The sequence below is a fragment of the Trachurus japonicus genome, chromosome 22 (assembly GCF_045865225.1).
Source record: "Trachurus japonicus isolate A0001 chromosome 22, Traja_1.0".
Lineage (NCBI taxonomy): Eukaryota > Metazoa > Chordata > Actinopteri > Carangiformes > Carangidae > Trachurus > Trachurus japonicus.
In genome coordinates this window covers 1,883,461-1,904,555 of record NC_140928.1, presented here as the reverse complement: position 1 = coordinate 1,904,555, position 21,095 = coordinate 1,883,461, and the positions used below count along the sequence as shown (strand labels likewise).

Here is a 21,095-nt window from a genome sequence, read left to right as displayed (position 1 = left end):
TTTGATTCCTGTGTCTTAGCCTGCTGTGTGGGTGTCCTTTTACTATTCTGTCCTCACTCTTGCATAGCCGGACAAGGCTAGACAGATAGTGAACAAAAACTCAGGCAAAGCGTCTTCCTAGTATGTGGTTTTTACTGTTGTTGTTTCTGTAAAACTGAACAATACAGACCAAATCAATATATTTTGCATACAGTACATAAACATACTTAAAATAATGACAGTGTACACATGTACAAAAAACACTCATTAAATTCTTGTAAACAATACTCATGGACAAATCTACTCCGAGGCTGAAATGTAAAAAGAACACCGCACACTGCAGGCTGCTTGCTGTTGTACTGAACAACATAGAGAAGGGAAAAAACAAAACTTAAGGAAAACAAAACTTAAACCACTACCAAAGGTCACCAGTGGGTGGCTACAAAGATCAGGGATCAGCACAGTGGCATCTTAGGAAGGTTTTCACCACTGTTCCAAGCTTTCTCCATTAATGGATAAAGGCTCTAACTCGTGGTTCACTGGAGTCCCAAAGTTTTAGAAATGGCTTTGCAACACTTTGCAGACAGATAGATGCAGTGACTTTGTTTTTCCATCTTTTCTTGAATCTCTTTGGATTGTAGTATGATGTGTTGCTTTTTGAGATCTCTCAGCCAACTTCACTTCATTCAGACAGGTTCTATTGAAGTGAAGTTAGAAATCAAGAGGGGGGGAATACTTTTCACAGCATTGTATGAACAGACGTCAGTGTAGTGTCTACAGACTATCAGATCAGCTGTGTGTAGCTAACAGCCTCTGTAGCCTGATTCAAACACATCTGATTTATGACCACAACATGTTCAGTTTGCATGTAGTTCATAAACATGACAGACAGACAGGTGTTTGCAGTGTGTGTAGCTTCAGGTCATTCTGCAGCTCAGCACTCTGTGTCCTATGTCGCCCCCTGCTGGATGAACCCTGACACTACACTACACTAAACTAAAATACACTACACCCCACCACGTGCAGAGACCATAGACTGTAAAAAGAATGGACGTAGCACCCGTGACGTCACCCATTGGTTTGGGGGAGTCTGTTTTGTGCTGCTACTACGGGGGTTTGAACTGCGCCATGTTGGATTTGACTTGCCATATTTGGAGCGGTGCGGCCGTTGGCCGGCCGAGAGCCCGCCCACTGGCCTCGTAGTAGTGGTCTCCGGACCTGTCACTCAACGGTTCTGCGCCCTAATTGGCCAGAACTTTAAACCTAATAATAGTAAAACGGTAGAGTTTTAAAAAAATTCACCCCCCTCAGAGTGTCTGCGGGGGTAGAAACTATCGATTGAGACCAAAAAAATAAAATGTACCAGGCTGTAAATATGTTTTTTTAAGCTGTAAAATCGGCTATTTTAACATGGGGCTCAATTGGAGTTGCTCCCTTCTGGAGCCAGCCCCCAGAGGAAGCCGAGGGGATTGCAGTTTTTTGAACGCGGAAGTGAGCTTCACTTCTCAGACCGACAACTGCCCCCTTGGCAGAGACACAAACATGCTACAAACTCAGGAAATAAACTTCATCACTTTGCCACATGAGCTGCAGAAACTCACAATCTCCTCCTCTCCATGTTGGGTGACGTAATTTCTACTGTCTGTATTTCTATTAGTGTAACTGTCAAAGAAACAGAAAAGCAGCACATGACTGAGTCAGGACAAGATTTTATTGTGTTGATGAAAAACAGGAATGCATGTACATTTAGCTTTTATGATGAAATTACACGTTTACACTGAAATTAGCTGTTTTTGTTCATTTCAATCTATTCATTGATCATCAGTTTGTTGCTCTTCATAAATCTACACAAAATCAAAATAACACAAGATAAAATGAGCCATCATTTAAAGTACAGAAGAAGAAGGAAATACAAACCAGTGAGAAGTCAAAGAGAAATAAAGAGTGTTTGTAATAATGAGACAGCAGGTGCAGTTTAACAGGTTCAATTCACTGACTTTTCCCTTTAAGAAATAAACAACATTATACATATGATCATCCTCTTTATCTCTAACTGCTCTGCTCCACTGTCACTGACACCTTCACTGGTAACAGCTTCATTGGGAGGTTATCACCAGTGTAAATGTATGGAAACATCTTCTGAGTGAAAGTGTGTGTGAAGGTGTGTATGTGTGTGTTAGTATCAGGATCAGAGAACGACAGTTTTCTTCTGTTGAAGTCCAGATTCACCCTGATCCTCTGGAACTTCTTCTGCTCTGGGAGATCAATGTTTGGAGCTGATGGTGAATATGCTGTGTATTCACCTTCATAGAACCATATTCCAAGAAATCTAGACAGTATCTTGTCAATGTTGTTTCCCTTCCTCTGCACAGACTCTGTTAACACACCCAGTATCCACCATTTATTGTCTCCAACCTCGACATCCCAGCTGTGAGTTCCTGAGTTAAAACCCTCAGAGCCCAGGACAGAGCAGAAAGAATCGATTCTCTCTGGATTGTCAGGAAGCTGCTGTTCTTCTCCTCGTCTCACACTGGTCAGATCTTCAGACAGGATGAGTTTTGGATGAGCAGTGTTTGGGTCCAGAACCACAGGACTGTAGGAGACCATGTCCTTCATCTTGTTCCAGATGTTGAAGGTCAGGTTGCCCAGGTGTTTGGCCTGGTCTATCAGAGCTCCTGAGTCCAGCTGTGGATCCTCCAGCAGGGGGCGCTGCTGGACTCTTTCCACTGCAGCCTTGTAGTTGAGCAGGAATGAGACGTCTTCAGCTCTCAGCTCGTCCTCTGTGGCTCTGACTGTGTGTGAAAGAGCTGCTATCTCTCTGCTCAGAGCCTCCATCTTCTCCTTCATCCTCTGACTCTTCTGCTCCTCTTCCTCCCTCAGTGCAGCCATCCTGGCCTCCTCTTCCTCTTCTAGAAACTGGTGAAGCTTCTTAAACTGCTCCTTAATCTGCCTCTCTGTGTGTCGGGCCTGGACCTTAATGTGTTCTGCTGTTTGATCAAACTCCACTTGAACTTCTTCAAAACCCTTTAACTTCTTCTTTAAGGACTCCAGAGTTTCCTCAAGTTCCTTCTTGAGTTGTGAAGCAGCTTCATTGGTGGGTCTGATTCTGTGGTTGGTGTGTGTTTCTGAATCTCTGCAGATGAGACACACTGGCTGCTGATGGTCCAGACAGAAGAGTTTGAGTTTCTCAGAGTGCAGACTGCAGAGAGCCTCTGAAGATCTCTGTTCTCTCTGCTGTAAGAAGCTCTCACACAGGTTCTTCAACACCTGCTGGATGAACCCTGACACTACATCACACCACGTGCAGAGACACAATCGTGCTACAAACTCAGGAAACAACTTCATCAGTTTGACACATGAGCTGCAGAAACTCACAATCTCCTCCTCTCCATGTTCACTGTAATTTCTATTGTCTGTATTTCTATTAGTGTAACTGTCAAAGAAACAGAAAAGTCAGTCAGTTTTTATGATGAAGTTACACGTTTACACTGAAATCAGCTGTTTTTGTTGATTTTAATGTAGTAATTGATCATCGGTTTGTTGCTCTTCATAGATCTAGACAAAATCACAATAACATGAGCCAAAACCACAGACCACAGAAGAAGAAAAGGGAAATGAAAACAATTGAGAAGTCAAAAAGAAATAGAGTGTTTGTGATGATGAGACAGCAGGAGGACGGGTGCAGTTTTACAGGTTCAATTTTAAGAAATAAACATTATAAATATGATCATCCTCTTTATCTCTAACTGCTCTGCTCCACTGTCACTGACACCTTCACTGGTAACAGCTTCACTGGGATTGTATCACCAATGTGAATGAATGGAAACATCTTCTCAGTAAAAGTGTGTATGAAGGTGTGTATGTGTGTGTTAGTATGAGGATCAGAGAACGACAGTTTTCCTCTGTTGAAGTCCAGATTTACTCTGATCCTCTGGAACTTCTTCTGCACTGGTAGAACAGTGACTGGAGTTGATGGTGAACGAGCTGAGTATTTACCTTCATAGAACCGTACTCTCCACAATCCAGGCAGTCTGTCTCCCTTCCTCTGCACAGACTCTGTTAACACACCCAGTGTCCAGACTCTATTGTCTCCAACCTGGACATCCCAGCTGTGAGTCCCTGAGTTAAAACCCTCTGAGCCCAGGACAGAGCAGTAAGTATCAAACCTCTCTGGATTGTCAGGAAGCTGCTGTTCTTCTCCTTCTCTCACACTGGTCAGATCTTCAGACAGGATGAGTTGTGGATGAGCAGTGTTTGGGTCCAGAACCACAGGACTGTAGGAGACCATGTCCTTCTTCTTGTTCCAGATGTTGAAGGCCAGGTTGCCCAGGTGTTTGGCCTGGTCTATCAGAGCTCCTGAGTCCAGCTGTGGATCCTCCAGCAGGGGGCGCTGCTGGACTCTTTCCACTGCAGCCTTGTAGTTGAGCAGGAATGAGACGTCTTGAGCTCTCAGCTCGTCCTCTGTGGCTCTGACTGTGTGTGAAAGAGCTGCTATCTCTCTGCTCAGAGCCTCCATCTTCTCCTTCATCCTCTGACTCTTCTGCTCCTCTTCCTCCCTCAGTGCAGCCATCCTGGCCTCCTCTTCCTCTTCTAGAAACTGGTGAAGCTTCTTAAACTGCTCCTTAATCTGCCTCTCTGTGTGTCGGGCCTGGACCTTAATGTGTTCTGCTGTTTGACCAAACTTCACTTGAACTTCTTCAAAACTTTTTAACTTCTTCTTTAAGGGCTCCAGAGTTTCCTCAAGTTCCTTCTTGAGTAGTGAAGCAGCTTCATTGATGGGTTTGATTCTGTGGTTGGTGTGTTTGTCTGAATCTCTGCAGATGAGACACACTGCCTGCTGATGGTCCAGACAGAAGAGTTTGAGTTTCTCAGAGTGCAGACTGCAGAGAGCCTCTGGAGATCTCTGCTCTCTCTGCTGTAAGAAGCTCTCACACAGGTTCTTCAACGCCAGGTTACAAGGTGGATGGTCCTTTGAAGATCTTCTCTCACAAACTGGACACAGTTGATCTCGTTTCTCCTTCCACCAGCTCTTCAGACAGTCTTTACAGAAGCTGTGGCTGCAGGACAGAACAACAGGATCTCTGAAGACCTCCTTACAGACCGGACAGCAGAGATCCTCCTCTGATCTGGAAGCCATTTAGTCTGAGAGTGGAGCTGAAAACACAGCAGACAGGAAGTAGAGTCAGTCCTGGCTCCCCTCCCTCCTCTACTGACTTGACTGAAGTTTACTGTGACTCTGGGTCCAGGTTTTAGTCAAACTCACCTTCAGTGTGTGGAGTGTCAGCAGGTTGAAGCAGCGTCTCTTCTTCAGTCTGTGACTCTGTGACTGACAAAGAATAAACTGTTTCCTTGTTTGTCTCAGGTGTGGGTGTGGAGCTTTGTCAAACCCACAAACAAGCTGAGTTTCATTCCAGACTTTTAATTCATTGCTGGAAAAAGTTGATGCAGCAGCTGTGTTTCAATTTTTTTTTTGTTTGTGAACATGAATCAGTCAAGTCAGAAGAACTAGTTCCTGCCAGATAGAAAGTCATCAAGAAAAACTTAAGGGGCCTCATTTATAAAACATTGCACAGGATCGTTACTAAAAGTGTGCCAAAAGCCAAAGTTTGCGTGTGCCAAAAAATATTCAGATTCATAAAACCCTGCGTACACACACTTGTAAGCAGTCCCGAGTGCCTCGAGTGTGCGCAGCTGAATCGGCATCACGTCCCGCCCTGTACACACCCTTTTTTAACCATAGATGGTCAATGCAAACTACTTAATGAATGCTGACTGCATGTAAATAAGTCTGACGTGCTCTTGTTCCGTCAGTGTTGTGATTATTGGCTGCAGGTGTGAAAGTGGCAACATGACATGTTGCTGCAGCTGTCAACGGCATCAGTGGCACAGTACAGTACAGAAAACAACAGTACAGTTCATCCATTCAGACTTACAGGGGAGAGTTGAACACAGAGTGGTCTAAGGTAAGAACAAACAACAAAGGAGACAATTACAGTATTAGAAGAATTCAAATACGCAGCTGCTCATCTTAACTACAAGATGGCCCCTCATATCAGTCTGCTGCCTCTCCAACAGTGACCCCCAGAAACTCAACAGGCAGTCTTCTGATTTGAAATAAGATTAAATGTGTAGTTGCACTAGAAATCCAGTTGGTGGCGCACAGAGAACATCTACAACAGTCTAAATCAGAAACATAGACTGTATTTTTTTATAAAATGGACATAGGTTCTGGTGGTGAAAAGTGAAGCCAAAACGCAAGTGACATTAGGTGCAACACCAACGATGGCCACTGGGCTCCACAACACTATGGCTCCAATACACACTCCAAATACACTGAAAAAACAACAACTTGTCTACTGAAAAACTCAGTCAGTACTTTTTTTTTTACACCACTCATTGTGGTGTCAGTGGCTGAATTCGCTCCTATTGATCACTGTTCTGGTGTCCATCTGAAAATGATCCTCCAATTGATTACAAATCAGGCCCTAAGCCCTAAAATCTATCTCTGGATGTGTTATTGTCAAGTATTTAAGGACAGCAACATTAAAACATTCCTATTTTTATTTATTGATTACAGCCATAAGAAATCATCCTGTTATTAACAAATTGAGGACAAAACCACTTCCATCAGTGTGCTCTTTATTATACTGTACATGTTGTTATTTTTTTAAATTCATAGCAGATATGCTCCATTAAAAACCATGACACAGCAAAGCTTCATATATGACTTTATTTCACATTCAAACAACATTAATGTCAGAAATGTGAAACACTGGAATAGAATTAAATACAGCTGTAAATGATGTGAAGATGAACCTCACTGACACATGACCAGTTTTAATAAAAGCGGCTGACTCTCCAGTAAAACACTACTAGTAAGACTTAGTAGAAAGGATGCTTCATAGAAAATGACAACTTTGATAGAAATGGCAGTTGACAGGAAGATATCTGTGTTTGTTTTATCACTTTATTGCTCTTTATAGATCTACACATCTAAATAACAAATCAATCACAGACTCCACCCTGTCTGAACCACCACACAGCCTGACTGATATTATATAAGCTCACCCTCAAACCTCCAACCTCTCTTTCCCCCTCTAAACAAACTAACAACCAAAGTATTACCTCTTACCTTACCATGTTTAATTGTGGATGCATTAATTAATGTGAGTACTTTTCTTCATTTTGATTATTGTTTGAAATGGAAATTGATATTTTCTTTCATGTCATTGTACAGGAAATCATCCACCACCTTTTGCTCTCTACCATTTTCTGTTGCTACCATCAAATAAATCATTGTATGGATTGCTGGATCCTGTGTCTGAATGTGAACACCTAATTGAATATTCAGTGAGCCAGCACCAATTACAGTATAGGTTTTTCAATGACTGAAATCATTTAAACCACAGAGGCAGACAAAGAAATAAAAAACAGTGAGAAGTAAAAGAGAAATAAACACAGTTTGTAATGATGAGGCAGCAGGAGGACCGGTGCAGTTTAACAGGTTCAATTCACTGACTTGACTTTGAGAAACAACATGATCAATATGATCATGTTGTTTATCTCTAGTCTGCTCCACTGTCACTGACACCTTCACTGGTAACAGCTTCAATGGGATGTCATCATCACCATTTGAAAAGTATGGAAACATCTTCTCAGTGAAAGTGTGTGTGAAGGTGTATATGTGTGTGTTAGTATCAGGATCAGAGAACGACAGTTTTCCTCTGTTGAAGTCCAGATTCACTCTGATCCTCTGGAATTCCCTCTGCACTGGGAAAATAGTGGGTGGAGATGATGATGAATATGCTGAGTATTCATCATCAGTGAATCCTATTCTCCATAATCCAGGCTGTAAGCCTCCCATTCTTTCCACAGACTCTGCTAATACACCCAGTGTCCAGAATATACTGTCTCCAACCTCAACATCCCAGCTGTGAGTCCCTGAGTCAAAACCCTCAGAGCCCAGGACAGCCCAGAAATAACCAATCCTCTCTGGATTGTCAGGAAGCCAACCATGATCAGCTCCTCTCACTCTGATAAGATCTTTAAACAGGCTGAGAAATGTCCCAGCAGTGTTTGGGTCCAGAACCACAGGACTGTAGGAGACCATGTCCTTCATCTTGTTCCAGATGTTGAAGGTCAGGTTGCCCAGGTGTTTGGCCTGGTCTACCAGAGCTCCTGAGTCCAGCTGTGGATCCTCCAGCAGGGGGTGCTGCTGGACTCTTTCCACTGCAGCCTTGTAGTTGAGCAGGAATGAGACGTCTTCAGCTCTCAGCTCGTCCTCTGTGGCTCTGACTGTGTGTGAAAGAGCTGCTATCTCTCTGCTCAGAGCCTCCATCTTCTCCTTCATCCTCTGACTCTTCTGCTCCTCTTCCTCCCTCAGTGCAGCCATCCTGGCCTCCTCTTCCTCTACTAGAAACTGGTGAAGCTTCTTAAACTGCTCCTTAATCTGCCTCTCTGTGTGTCGGGCCTGGGCCTTAATGTGTTCTGCTGTTTGATCAAACTTCACTTGAACTTTTCCCAAACCCATTATCTTCTTCTTTAAGGGCTCCAGAGTTTCCTCAAGTTCCTTCTTGAGTTTCGAAGCAACTTCATCAATGGGTCTGAATCTGTGGTTGTTGTGTTTGTCTGAATCTCTGCAGATGAGACACACTGGCTGCTGATGGTCCTGACAGAAGAGTTTGAGTTTCTCAGAGTGCAGACTGCAGAGAGGCTCTGAAGATCTCTGCTCTCTCTGCTGTAAGAAGCTCTCACACAGGTTCTTCAACACCAGGTTACAGGGAGTTTTTTTTCTTGAAGTTCTTTTACAAATTGGACACAGTCTATCTTGTTTCTTTCTCCACCAGCTCTTCAGACAGTCTTTACAGAAGCTGTGGCTGCAGGACAGAACAACAGGATCTCTGAAGACCTCCGTACAGACCGGACAGCAGAGATCCTCCTCTGGTCTGGAAGCCATTTAGTCTGAGAGTGGAGCTGAAAACACAGCAGACAGGAAGTAGAGTCAGTCATTGCTCCCCTCCCTCCTCTACTGACTTGACTGAAGTTTAGGGGAGAGTGGGGTAAAGTGAGACACTTTTTACATTTGCTCCCCTCTAAGCGAGCTAAAATGATTTATCAGTAAAATTTACACATTTCCCATTAATTCAGGATGTTTCCTACCAATGGAAATGATCAGAATGTATTTAGAATGAAGGGCATTGAAAATATGATTTAAAAAAGTGGTCTTATGTCTCACTTTACCCCAGCTCAGGGGTAAAGTGAGACAAACCAGAGAAATCAATGGGGTAAACTGATCCACTTACTTTTTTCACTCTGAAACTACCATAACAACACATGTTGGAACAGTTAGAATCCTGACAGCTAGCTTGACAACCACACTTCCCAGAACTAATGTCGGACTAGTAACAGAATCATGGGGATTGGTCAATTAAGCATTTTTTTTTATAAACACAAAGTAACTCAAGAACAAAATCAACACAAAATGTTTTAATTAACATTTAAATGACAGATAGAACCAGTTAGATTAGAACACAGTCTGGGGGTCAGATTGTAGGACCCGACAATTGTGACCATTTTGATCAAAAGTCATCTTTTAAAATTGAAATGTAACCAATAAAGAAGTGAGCTGACTGAGAGCACATAGCATAACAAAGCAGTGTGGCTACAGATCATGCTTGATCACGCAAGATTTCTGGCTTGGGGGACGAGATTCTAGTGTAAATCTTTGTGTGTGGTGCTCACAGTGTTTCACTCATGGATTTATTATAATACATCCATGGTCTCACTTTACCCCGCAGCATTTGTCTCACTTTACCCCAACACCCCCATTTTAGAAAAAACGACCTCTCTTAGAAATTCAGCCTAATTTTCAGCCAGCATCATCACATGGTTTTATGTGTTGGTAGTTCATCATCATGTATCATATACGTTTTTCTACCTGAATCAATTTGCTTTGGCACAACAGTTGATTAAGTTGACAGCAAGAAAGTTTACTTTTACATGCAAAAATCATATTTTTGTGAAAAAAACATGCTTTCCACAGCATCGTGAGGTCCTCTCCTTCATGACCATGGGGAAATGGGAGGGGCTTGAAAACATAATGGTCACATGACCAAAAATGTGTTCCGTTTCCTAGATACAGGGGGTGTCTCACATTACCCCACTCTCCCCTACTGTGACTCTGAGTCCAGGTTTTAGTCAAACTCACCTTCAGTGTGTGGAGTGTCAGCAGGTTGAAGCAGCACTGTTGTAACTGCACTCACTGGAAGTTGTTAGTTTGGTCTGAAGCTGAATCTGTTTGTCTCTTCTTCAGTCTGCGTCTCTGGGACTGATGAAGAACAAACTGTTCCCTGGGTTGAGTCATGTGAATCATGTGAGGGGGCGGAGCTTTGACAAACTGAAACTTGAGCAGGATGATGCAGCAGCTCTGTTTAGTTTCTGTTTTTGAGAACATGAATCAGAAAAGTCAGAAAAAATAGTTCCTGTCAGATAAATGTTGTGCAGTGAATATTAGTCACAGAGATGTGGAGCAGAAACATGAAGAGCTGTGGCAAGAAAATCATCAAGAAAAGTATCAGGACTTGAGTAAATGTGTTCACTTAACTTTCCACAGTCATTAAATAAGTTGTTTGTCTTTGATGAACCGTGTTGGACAGAAACCAGGATCAGCTCCCGACCTTTTTGAAAACCTCTTTGCTGAAAAGACTGTCTCTCACTCTAAAATGGTGAGGACTGAGTCAGCAGAGTGCATACCTTCTCCATTCTGCCTAGCAACACTGACCAGTCAAGACCAGCTTATCAGCAGCACCAGCAGATAAGAGCTGAAAAAGGAACTTTTCAGTAGATTTCCCTTCACTTCAGTGCTCAGCAGCGGGATGTGTGCATCCATGTGAACTGCACATTGTCCTCTGATCTGTTGTTGGTGAGCACTTTACTGATGTAGGTTGGCTTAATTGTGTTACTGAGACTGACTTGTAATGTAAAAGTTTTAGTTTAAAGTCCTTGTTGTGTTTGATGTGAGAATGCTTTACCTATGAATGGTTTCTGATGTTTACACTCTGTTATTGTATGTTTCAGAAACCACAAAAGTCACTGCAAGTGCATCATTCAACTGTCAGAGCAAATAAAGGGAACTTTTCTTTCCCCAGGCCTGGTTATTGGGACCAACCAGAGTTCTGACCGGACTCTCCACAGAGATTCCTTCTGTCCAACCTCCCTACAATCCATCACCTGTTTTTCATTCTTTGTGTTGACATTTGTCTCTTTTTTTCCAGTTTGAGCTGCAGCTTTTTCATCATGAAGGGATTTAGATGAGCAGACTACAACAGGGTTCCTACACAAGTATGGAAAGTATGGAAAAGTATGGAATTTGATTTTATATAGGCCTATTTCCAGGTCTGGAAAAGTATGGAAAATTGAAATTATTGTATGGAAATATATTTATCTTAATACTTATCTTGGTTTGGTCTTATCTGAAGTTATCTGGATTAATTATTTTCTATGTGCTATTGTACCTATCCACCTTTTTCCGAACGTCAAAAACGTAGCCTGTTTTGCCGGTTTTGCTCTTCCGGTGGAATTTTATGTTTACGTTTCCATGGTTTCGGTAGTCGTGGTAAATGCATGTATTTTTTTTTTTTTCAATGAAAATCTGTAAAGCGCATGGATCATCACACCAGCTTTTAACAGTGGATATCACACAAATTGACATCCGTGTTAAAAGCCAGCGTTAATAGATCCATGCGTTTACCGCAACTATGACAACGACTGAAAACCATGGAAACGTAAACGTACAATTCCACCAAACCGGCAAAACCGGCTTCCGGTTTTGACCATAGATGACGTTCGGAAACTTGTGGATAGCTACAATCTCCTGGAAATTATTTGGTTACATAATGACATACACATTCAGAATAATGAAAACAAATGATTAATTGCATGATTTTTTATATAATGCACAACTATTTACTCAAATATCACAAATTATTTTAATTTTTTTACCCAGAAGTCTGGAAAAAGTATGGAATTTGGAAATTTCAAATGTGTAGGAACCCTGCTACAAACACATCTGAGTTCATGACAACATGTTCAGCTGAGATAGATAGATAGATCTTTTGTTGGTGAGCACTCTACTGATGTAGCTTGGCTTAATTGTGTTACTGAAACTGACTTGTAATGTAAAAGTTTTAGTTTAAAGTCCTTGTTGTGTTTGATGTGAGGATGCTTTACCTATGAATGGTTTCTGATGTTTACACTCTGTTATTGTGTGTTTCAGAAACCACAAAAGTCACTGCAAGTGCATCATTCAACTGTCAGAGCAAATAAAGGGAACTTTTCTTTCCCCAGGCCTGGTTATTGGGACCAACCAGAGTTCTGACCGGACTCTCCACAGAGATTCCTTCTGTCCAACCTCCATACAATCAATCACCTGTTTTTCATTCTTTGTGTTGACATTTGTCTCTTTTTTTTCCCCAATTTGAGCTGCAGCTTTTTCATCATGAGGGGATTTAGATGAACGGACTTCAGTGTTGGTGTCAGTGTCTACAAACTGAATCAGGCTACAGAGGTTGTCATCTACACACAGCTGATCTGATACAAACACATCTGAGTTCATGACGACAACTTGTTCAGTGGAGATAGATAGATAGATAGATAGATAGATAGATAGATAGATAGATAGATAGATAGATAGATAGATAGATAGATAGATAGATAGATAGATATATTGTTATATTATATTATTAGATATATATAGATGTATTTGTATTAGTGTAACTGTCAAAAAAACAGAAAAGCAGCACATGACTGAGTCAGAACAAGATTTTATTGTGTTGATGAAAAACAGGAATATATGTACATTCAGTTTTTATGACGAAATTACACGTTTACACTGAAATTAGCTGTTTTTGTTGATTTCAGTTTAGTTATTGATTATCAGTTTGTTTCTCTTTGTAGATCTACATAAAATCACATTAACACGAGATTAATAACATAAAATGAGCCATTACTTAAATCACAGAAGAAGAGCAGGAAAATAAAACACATTGAGAAGTAATTTAGAAATTATAACATTATAAATATGATGACCCTCTTTATCGCCTACGGCTCTTCTTTACTGTCACTGACACCTTCACTGGTAAAAGCTTCACTGGGAGGTTAATAAAAGTGCCAATCCATGGAAACATCTTCTCAGTGAAAGTGTGTGTGAAGGTGTGTATTTGTGTGTTAGTATGAGGATCAGAGAACAACAGTTTTCCTCTGTTGAAGTCCAGATTCACTCTGATCCTCTGGAGCTTCTTCTGCACTGAGAGATTGATGACGGGACCTGATGGTGAACCTGCTGAGTATTTACCTTTAAAGAGGTATATTGTCCATAATTCAGACATGAGCTTGTATCCCTTCCTCTGTGCAGATTCTGGTAACACACCCATTGACCACCCTGTATTGTCTCCAACCTCGACATCCCAGCTGTGAGTCCCTGAGTTAAAACCCTCTGAGCCCAGGGCAGAGGGGAACTCATCACCAAACCTCTCTGGATTGTCAGGAAGCTGCTGTTTGTCTCCTTCTCTCACACTGGTCAGATCTTCAGACAGGATGAGTTCTGGACCAGCAGTGTTTGGGTCCAGAACCACAGGACTGTAGGAGACCATGTCCTTCATCTTGTTCCAGATGTTGAAGGTCAGGTTGCCCAGGTGTTTGGCCTGGTCTATCAGAGCTCCTGAGTCCAGCTGTGGATCCTCCAGCAGGGGGCGCTGCTGGACTCTTTCCACTGCAGCCTTGTACTTGAGCAGGAATGAGACGTCTTCAGCTCTCAGCTCGTCCTCTGTGGCTCTGACTGTGTGTGAAAGAGCTGCTATCTCTCTGCTCAGAGCCTCCATCTTCTCCTTCATCCTCTGACTCTTCTGCTCCTCTTCCTCCCTCAGTGCAGCCATCCTGGCCTCCTCTTCCTCTTCTAGAAACTGGTGAAGCTTCTTAAACTGCTCCTTAATCTGCCTCTCTGTGTGTCGGGCCTGGACCTTAATGTGTTCTGCTGTTTGATCAAACTTCACTTTAACTCTTTTAAAACCCTTTAACTTCTTCTTTAAGGGCTCCAGAGTTTCCTCAAGTTCCTTCTTGAGTTGTGAAGCAGCTTCATCAATGGGTCTGAATCTGTGGTTGTTGTGTTTGTCTGAATCTCTGCAGATGAGACACACTGGATGCTGATGGTCCAGACAGAAGAGTTTGAGTTTCTCAGAGTGCAGACTGCAGAGAGGCTCTGAAGATCTCTGCTCTCTCTGCTGTAAGAAGCTCTCACACAGGTTCTTCAACACCAGGTTACAAGGTGGATGGTCCTTTGAAGATCTTCTCTTACAAACTGGACACCGTCGATCTTGTTTCTCTCTCCACCAGCTCTTCAGATAGTCTTTACAGAAGCTGTGGCTGCAGGACAGAACAACAGGATCTCTGAAGACCTCCGTACAGACCGGACAGCAGAAATCCTCCTCTGATCTGGAAGCCATTTAGTCTGTGAGTGAAGCTGAAAACACAGCAGACAGGAAGTAGAGTCAGTCATGGCTCCCCTCCCTCCTCTACTGACTTAACTGAAGTTTACTGTGACTCTGAGTCCAGGTTTTAGTCAAACTCACCTTCAGTGTGTGGAGTTTCAGCAGTTTGAAGCAGCAGTGTTGTAGCTGGACTCACTCACAGGAAGTTGTTAGTTTGATCTGAAGCTGAATCTCGTCTCTTTTTCAGTCTCTGGGACTGAGGAGGAAATGCCACAGTTTCCTGGGTTGAGCCATGAGAATCATGTGAGGGAGTGGAGCTTTGTCAAAATGAAACTTAAGCAGGATGGTGCAGCAGCTCTGTTTAGTTTCTGTTTGTGAACATGAATCAGAAAATTCAAGAGCAATTGTTCCTGACAGATAAATGTGGTGCAGTGAATATCAGTCACAGAGATGTGGAGCAGAAACATAAAGAGCTGTGGCAATAAAACCATCAAGAAAAGTATCAGGACTTCAAAGTTGCAGGACTTGAGTAAATAAATGGACATTTACAAATAGAAAATCATGGACAGGAGCCAGACCAACAATTTTGTCCACGTCTGTAATTCTCTGACCTTTAACCAGAGAAACACAAGGTTTTACAATCACTGTTTGTTTGTTTTGTCCTGTTCCAGGAGCTGTCCAACATCCACGAGCTCTACGAGAAGCTGAAATCTTCTGTCAGCTCCACAACAGAAACGTGGGATTCGTCCGTCAGCCTGATCAGTAAAGACCTGGTCCCTCAGCTGCGCAGCACCGTGGTCGACTTCTACAAGTGGCAGCAGAAGGAGGTGAGAAACCTGTTAAATGATGAGATAATTAAGTTATTTTAAAGCTTTACTATGTTTTCCCACTGTTGTTGATGTTCATTGGCAAAAAAATATAGATGCTAAGTTGATTAGAGGAGTAAAATAAACATATTTCCACAATTAATGAACCAAAACTTTTCCCGTCCTGTCTTGTCAGGATGGAGCAGATAAAGACGAAGGTGAAGACAGCGGTGAGGGGACGTCGTCTCAGCAGGAGGTGAGTGATGAACCACATTAAACCTGGAGCTCAGTGCACAGGACAAACATCATCCAGTGGCGGCCGGGCAATACTTTGATAAGTATATATTTTTAGATGAGTGAGATAAAAGTGAGTTAAATGTGTCACCTGCAATAAAAAATGTAGATGAAACATGTTCTACGTCGTCTAAAGTCACTGATTGGTCACGTGTTTCCTCCTTGGGCTGCAGAAATCTTTGCCCCTAGACTCTGGTTATAACTTGTACATGTGAGATAGGAGCTCCTGAATGCAGCTCATTGATGGTGCGTTCAGGTTTTATCAGAAATTTGAATCATCAATCAATCAAACATCGAACATCTACAAGTATAGAAACGTTGTATATCCGTTTAATTTCATCAATCGTCCATTTTTCTGACTTCTGTGTTGGTTTTTCAACTGGAAAGCGCTCAACGTTGTTCCAAGCTCCGAGTTTCCAACTTCTAATGTAAATGAAACGCATTGTACAGCCATAAAGCCTTAAATAAATAATAAACACTGGTACATTTGAGTCCCTTGGGTGTGCAAATGAGGCAAACTCTCCAGACCCGTATCCACAAAACCAATGTCCAATTGACCCTTCGCCAACTCCTCCCACAAATGGCTATTGTCCAATCCTACGTTAGCAACCGTAACTATAGGCCTGGCAAGCTTTCCGCAGCGAGTCATTACGTTTGCTTTTGTGGACACATTTTGAGACTAGGACGAAAAACATTTGTTTGTAGAGAAGGATGTTGTTGCTGCTGCTGCTACTATGGCGGCAGCGGCGGCGGCAGCAGCAATATAGAGATGTTCAGATACGAGCAGACTTTTTTTTCGACTTGAGCAAGTGTAAATATGGGGATAACCATATGTTCACCTCCGAAATGACAGCTGGACTTTTAGGGCTTTTACCTGGGCTTTTAGGGCTTTTACCTGGGCTTTTAGGGCTTTTAGGCGAGGGATCCTCCAGGCAGGGGCTGCTTTCACTGACTGATACAGCGGTGGGAGAAAAAAAAACAGCAGCCAAAGCTGTATGTGGTTCACAATCGCCCAAAAACTTGCAGTTTGACAACGTTTCATGACCAGTGAGATGACCTAAGTCTTGGTGGGTTGATAGACGGTAAAATTACCGGTCCTTACTGCTGCTCTGTACATTGTCCAGTCGTGTCGTTGAACAGATGTTTTATCCTCCTGCGCGAGTCACGTCACTGGAAACTATGAATGATCTTTGTGACTTCTTCTCTCTATTATCTCAGAACAGTTTATCCAGAAATTTGCTGATATTTCCTTTGAAATCGATACCAGGAGCATGGCTGGGAGTGAAAGCTTGCCCGGCGTAGCAACAGGGGGCGGGGCTTACGCGAAGGGTCAATTCTCAGTAATTACTTTTCCATATGGTGTTCATTTATTGACACAAACAGTTCATCTTTAACACAAGTACGACACAGTTCTCTTATTTTCAGGTCAGTGTTTATACATAACCATGTTCTTCATCGAACGGTAACAAACACACGTTCAAACACGATCTCAATACACGTTAATTCACGGTCAGAAAACGATTTGCTCTCCTCCTCTACACACACCTGATGCTCATTATGCTCTTACCTATTTGCCTTTTCCCATCATAACACCCCCACCTAGTGGTTAAACACAGAAATGACATAATGGCGCCAATATGTATCATCACACACTGTGATGTATTTATACTCTGGTATCGATTGAGAGACCTTATTATTATCTCTTCACCTGACGTTCGATATTGACTCCAAGAGTGTAACTTTATTATAAGAACTCAACTCAACCTGGAGAAAACTACACCAGCTGCCACTGACATTCTGGATCAACCCTTCAAAATAAAACACATGGAAAAGATGAAACTGTACGGGTGGCGAAAATAATCCTTTCGAAGATGCATCAAGATCTTTAACGGGACGATTCTGAATCGAAGCAGCGATGTCACATAATCGATCTTTAAACTCAAATAAGTCATTCAAGTTTAATGATGCTGTTCACATGCAGAGACAGTGATTTATTTTATTTTAAAGCACAATGCCAAGATATACGTTTTGTTTTGTGAACCTTTCAGTAGACTAAAGGCCTTTTCTTTTTCTTTGTGTGTTCAGACTCCAAGGAAGCTGCTGTATTGTGGAAATGAATTTAATTAATATTTTCCAATTTAATGTTATGTAAATAAAAAGTCATCATATCTATCTGACTATTTATGTTAATAAAGGAAAAAGCCATGTGTGGCTAGAAAATTGAGAATGTGATGCATCGAAATGCACTGAGATGCATCATATGATCGAATCGAACTGAATCGTAGACTGGTGAATCGTAATCGACTTGAATCGTGTGGCCAGTGAAGATGCAGCACCACTATGGGCTCTATGCACAGCTCCACTACTTCTTGAACGTAATGCAGCTCCTTTGTTTCCTGTCTTATATTATTGGACAAACTGATTAATCCAGGTGTGTCTGAGTAGTCACAATGGTCAGACACACCTGGATTCATCAATTTGTCCAATAATGTAAGACAGGAAACCAAGGAGCTGCATTAAGTTCAGGAAGTAGTGGAGCTGTGCATAGAGCCTATTAAACAGTGAACAGTAAAGCAGTAATAACCACCTGGTCCAGTAGGTGGCGCTGTTGTCTAACGTCCGTCCGTCTGTCTGTTTGTGTCCTCAGTGTTCAAACCGAGCCGAGCTCCTCGCCTCCATCAAGTCCAGAGCGTACGGAGAAGCAGCAGAGGTTTGTTACTTCCTGATCAGTTTATTCCTCATAATAAATCAAAGAGGTGTCAAATATTAAAAGTATGTTTGATTTGTGCGGTCACTCCAAGGCCTCCAAGTCCCGTCGTCATCGTCAGGTGGAGGTGGACTTGACCAGCGCTGAGGCGGGACCGTCCTCTACACCGGGTTCCTCCAGGATCAGTAAACCGTCACTCAAAGCCAGAACCAAGGAGAACATCCGGATCTCAGGTAAACACGTCCAACTTCATGCTGCTGGAAGAGGTGGAGGGTGGTAGGTTCAGGGACATCACGGTGTTCACACCATCCTAACATCCTCCTCCTGCTTTTTCTGTCCTACTGACGTTGAAAACATGATTTAAAGTTGTGATGAACACGATCAGATAAAGTCAGAAGTGAACTCCACATTTGTCTTGAATGATGCGTTCAATGACTGAAACTCTTTTTTTTCATCATCAGCTGCTTTTGAGAAAGAAGCCATGTCGACCACTGTGATCTCCAGTCTCACCAGTCTGGACTCTGCTCCTTAAGGTACACACACACACACACACACCTTAAAGGGATAGTTAACCCAAAATTCAAATTTCACTCATTATCTACTCCCCCTCATGTCGACTAAGGGCTGGGAGAAGTTTCAGAGTCCTCCGTGGCTTCTCTGAGTTACAGCGGGGCTCCGTGCAGCACTGCATGTCCATATGACGGTTGAGAACGGAGCTCACTTTTCTTCGTCCAAAAAGACACACCAAAAAACATCCAAATACCTCCATGCTGCTCGTCTGTAATGTCCCTCTTGTGTTGAAGCCCCAACATGAGAAATTGTTTCGAAAAAAATTAAATAAGTCTATGTTTTAAACTTGTTTGTAGCGGAAGCTCCCAGCACTGCTCTTCCTGGTCCGTCCAAATCTCGCGCAATTTGCATCGACACCCAGTTCACGGCTCCGCAAATCACGTGAGTTTCTGGAAGAGCAACACTGGGAGCTTCCGCTACAAACAAGCTTAAAACATAGACTTATTTAATTTTTTTCTGAACAATTTCTCATGTTGGGGCTTCGATACAAGAGGGACATTACAGACGAGCACTACGGAGGTATTTGGATGTTTTTTGGTGTGTCTTTTTGGACGAAGAAAAGTGAGCTCCGTTCTCAACCGTCATATGGACATGCAGTGCTGCACGGAGCCCCGCTGTAACTCAGAGAAGCCACGGAGGACTCTGAAACTTCTCCCAGCCCTTAGTCCACATGAGGGGGAGTAGATAATGAGTGAAATTTGAATTTTGGGTGAACTATCCCTTTAATGATTAATGAGAAAACACAGAACTCTGTGTAAGTGACATAAAGTCAGGACTTTGTTCATGGGAGTGTTCAGTTAACAAAGAGCTGCATTATGTTTCTCACATTAATATAGTATATTAAATCAAAATTATTGTTTAAAATGTTAATCATGATCGTTCTTTGTGGCCCAAATTGACATCAATGTACAGATGTTTCTGTACGTCACTAAATCATCGTTGTATATAATAAAAGACAGATGGAGATTTTTTTATTTCTTTTTATGTTCACACATTCATGATTTTTCTTTTTTCTTTCCAGAAAATCAAAAATGTAAAAGTGGACATGAAGATGACACAGGAGTCAGACTTCATCCTGAGGAGAAGATTTTTTTCTTTAAAGACCCACTCCCGTGAAAATCGTGTTTTTTGAGCTTTTCACATGTTCCTGTGGCATTTTTCTTGTGTTAGAGCACTTATCAGCAGAGAAGGAAGTGCAAAATTGCATTTCAGAGTTTTTCTGCCTTCAAACTGCTGTGAACCAATGGCAGACTCAAACTGGCAGTTTCAGGAAGACTGGAGTTGAGGGTGTCACAGCTCCAGGGGAGGGCACTAGTGCTACAAGCTCCCGCCCCGCTCTGCATCTGGCTCAGAGGTGAAAGCCTTCACAGCTCGGTGTAGCTGTCTAGGTATAATAGGTATAGCTCACCTGGTAGAGCAGCTTGCACTGTGAGCAAGGACTATGCACCAGTCTGGGATTGAATCCCAGTGTGGAGTTTTACGTTAAACGCGCTGAATCTGTAATTGTACAATGTCCAGCTGTCAGCAAGCGGGGGGGTGGGGTGCGAGGAGGTGGCTGGGCGGGTGCAGAGCAGCGCAGTCTCCGCCCACCCCCCAGAGGTGCATTGCTAATGTGCATGGCTAATGAGCTGGTTTTAAAATGGCCGAAAAGGGTCGCGGGAGTGGGACTTTAAAGATGTTGCCTGTTTTTTTTTTTTTTTTAAACAAATGTTTTATTGTAGTAATTAATATTTAATTAGCTTTAAGGTTTTTACTGCCATTAATTGGCATTTTATGGCAAAAAATATGAATGTTTTATATCTTATAGAACATAAAGGAAAAGTAAAAGTTGCAAACCTGCTTACATTTGTTCCAAAATGTAAAGGGTTGTAAAATATAAATACTCTGTTTTCTTACTGAGCCAGTGTTATGATGTTGCTTTTCACTCACTGCAGGAAATATCTGAATGTTTAAAACTTGACATCTGTGATGGCTTTATTTTTTTTATAATGTTTTATTTAAAAAAAAAAAACTCTTTAAAAGAAACTGTTAACTTGGTCCATCTCTTTCTTATGTGACATTTAGTTCAGACCTAAAGTTTCTGTTTTTCTGATTTTATCTTTGGCCTGTTGTGGACACATTGTTTTCTAAAACTCAGGATTAAGCATGAAAAAGATTTGTTTTATTTAAATCACAAAATATTGAACAGAGAAATACAAAAATATCTGTCAGAAATATTCAAGTCAAGTACAAACAATGAAATTAAATGTACTTTGT

General features: G+C 42.0%; 3 protein-coding genes across 6 annotated transcripts; 1 reads left to right on the top strand and 2 right to left on the bottom strand.

The window, feature by feature from the left end:
- Positions 1-1,952: 1,952 nt before the first annotated feature.
- On the bottom strand, positions 1,953-5,137 carry LOC146963204 (E3 ubiquitin-protein ligase TRIM39-like). Of its 4 annotated transcripts, none has more exons than XM_085767697.1 (2): positions 3,929-5,116; positions 1,953-2,232 (listed from the first exon to the last, which is right to left on the bottom strand). In XM_085767697.1, the coding sequence occupies exons 1-2, from the start codon at positions 5,114-5,116 to the stop codon at positions 2,029-2,031; spliced, it is 1,392 nt and encodes a 463-aa protein (XP_085623823.1). In that variant the 3' UTR covers positions 1,953-2,028. The 4 variants fall into 4 exon arrangements, with proteins under 4 accessions (XP_085623823.1, XP_085623822.1, XP_085623824.1 ...); XM_085767696.1 differs by having other exon boundaries at positions 1,953-2,308; positions 3,987-5,116; XM_085767698.1 differs by having other exon boundaries at positions 1,953-3,246; positions 4,928-5,116.
- Positions 5,138-13,070: 7,933 nt separating this feature from the next.
- Positions 13,071-14,571, bottom strand: LOC146963203 (zinc-binding protein A33-like). Its single transcript, XM_085767940.1, has one exon. The coding sequence runs from the start codon at positions 14,475-14,477 to the stop codon at positions 13,071-13,073; it is 1,407 nt and encodes a 468-aa protein (XP_085624066.1). The 5' UTR covers positions 14,478-14,571.
- Positions 14,572-14,912: 341 nt separating this feature from the next.
- On the top strand, positions 14,913-19,932 carry LOC146963202 (snRNA-activating protein complex subunit 1-like). The gene is made up of 7 exons (XM_085767939.1): positions 14,913-14,961; positions 15,084-15,289; positions 15,465-15,524; positions 18,210-18,272; positions 18,364-18,502; positions 18,731-18,802; positions 19,861-19,932. Exons 1-6 carry the CDS (start codon positions 14,913-14,915, stop codon positions 18,799-18,801), a joined length of 588 nt encoding a protein of 195 aa, XP_085624065.1. The 3' UTR covers position 18,802; positions 19,861-19,932.
- Positions 19,933-21,095: the final 1,163 nt, after the last annotated feature.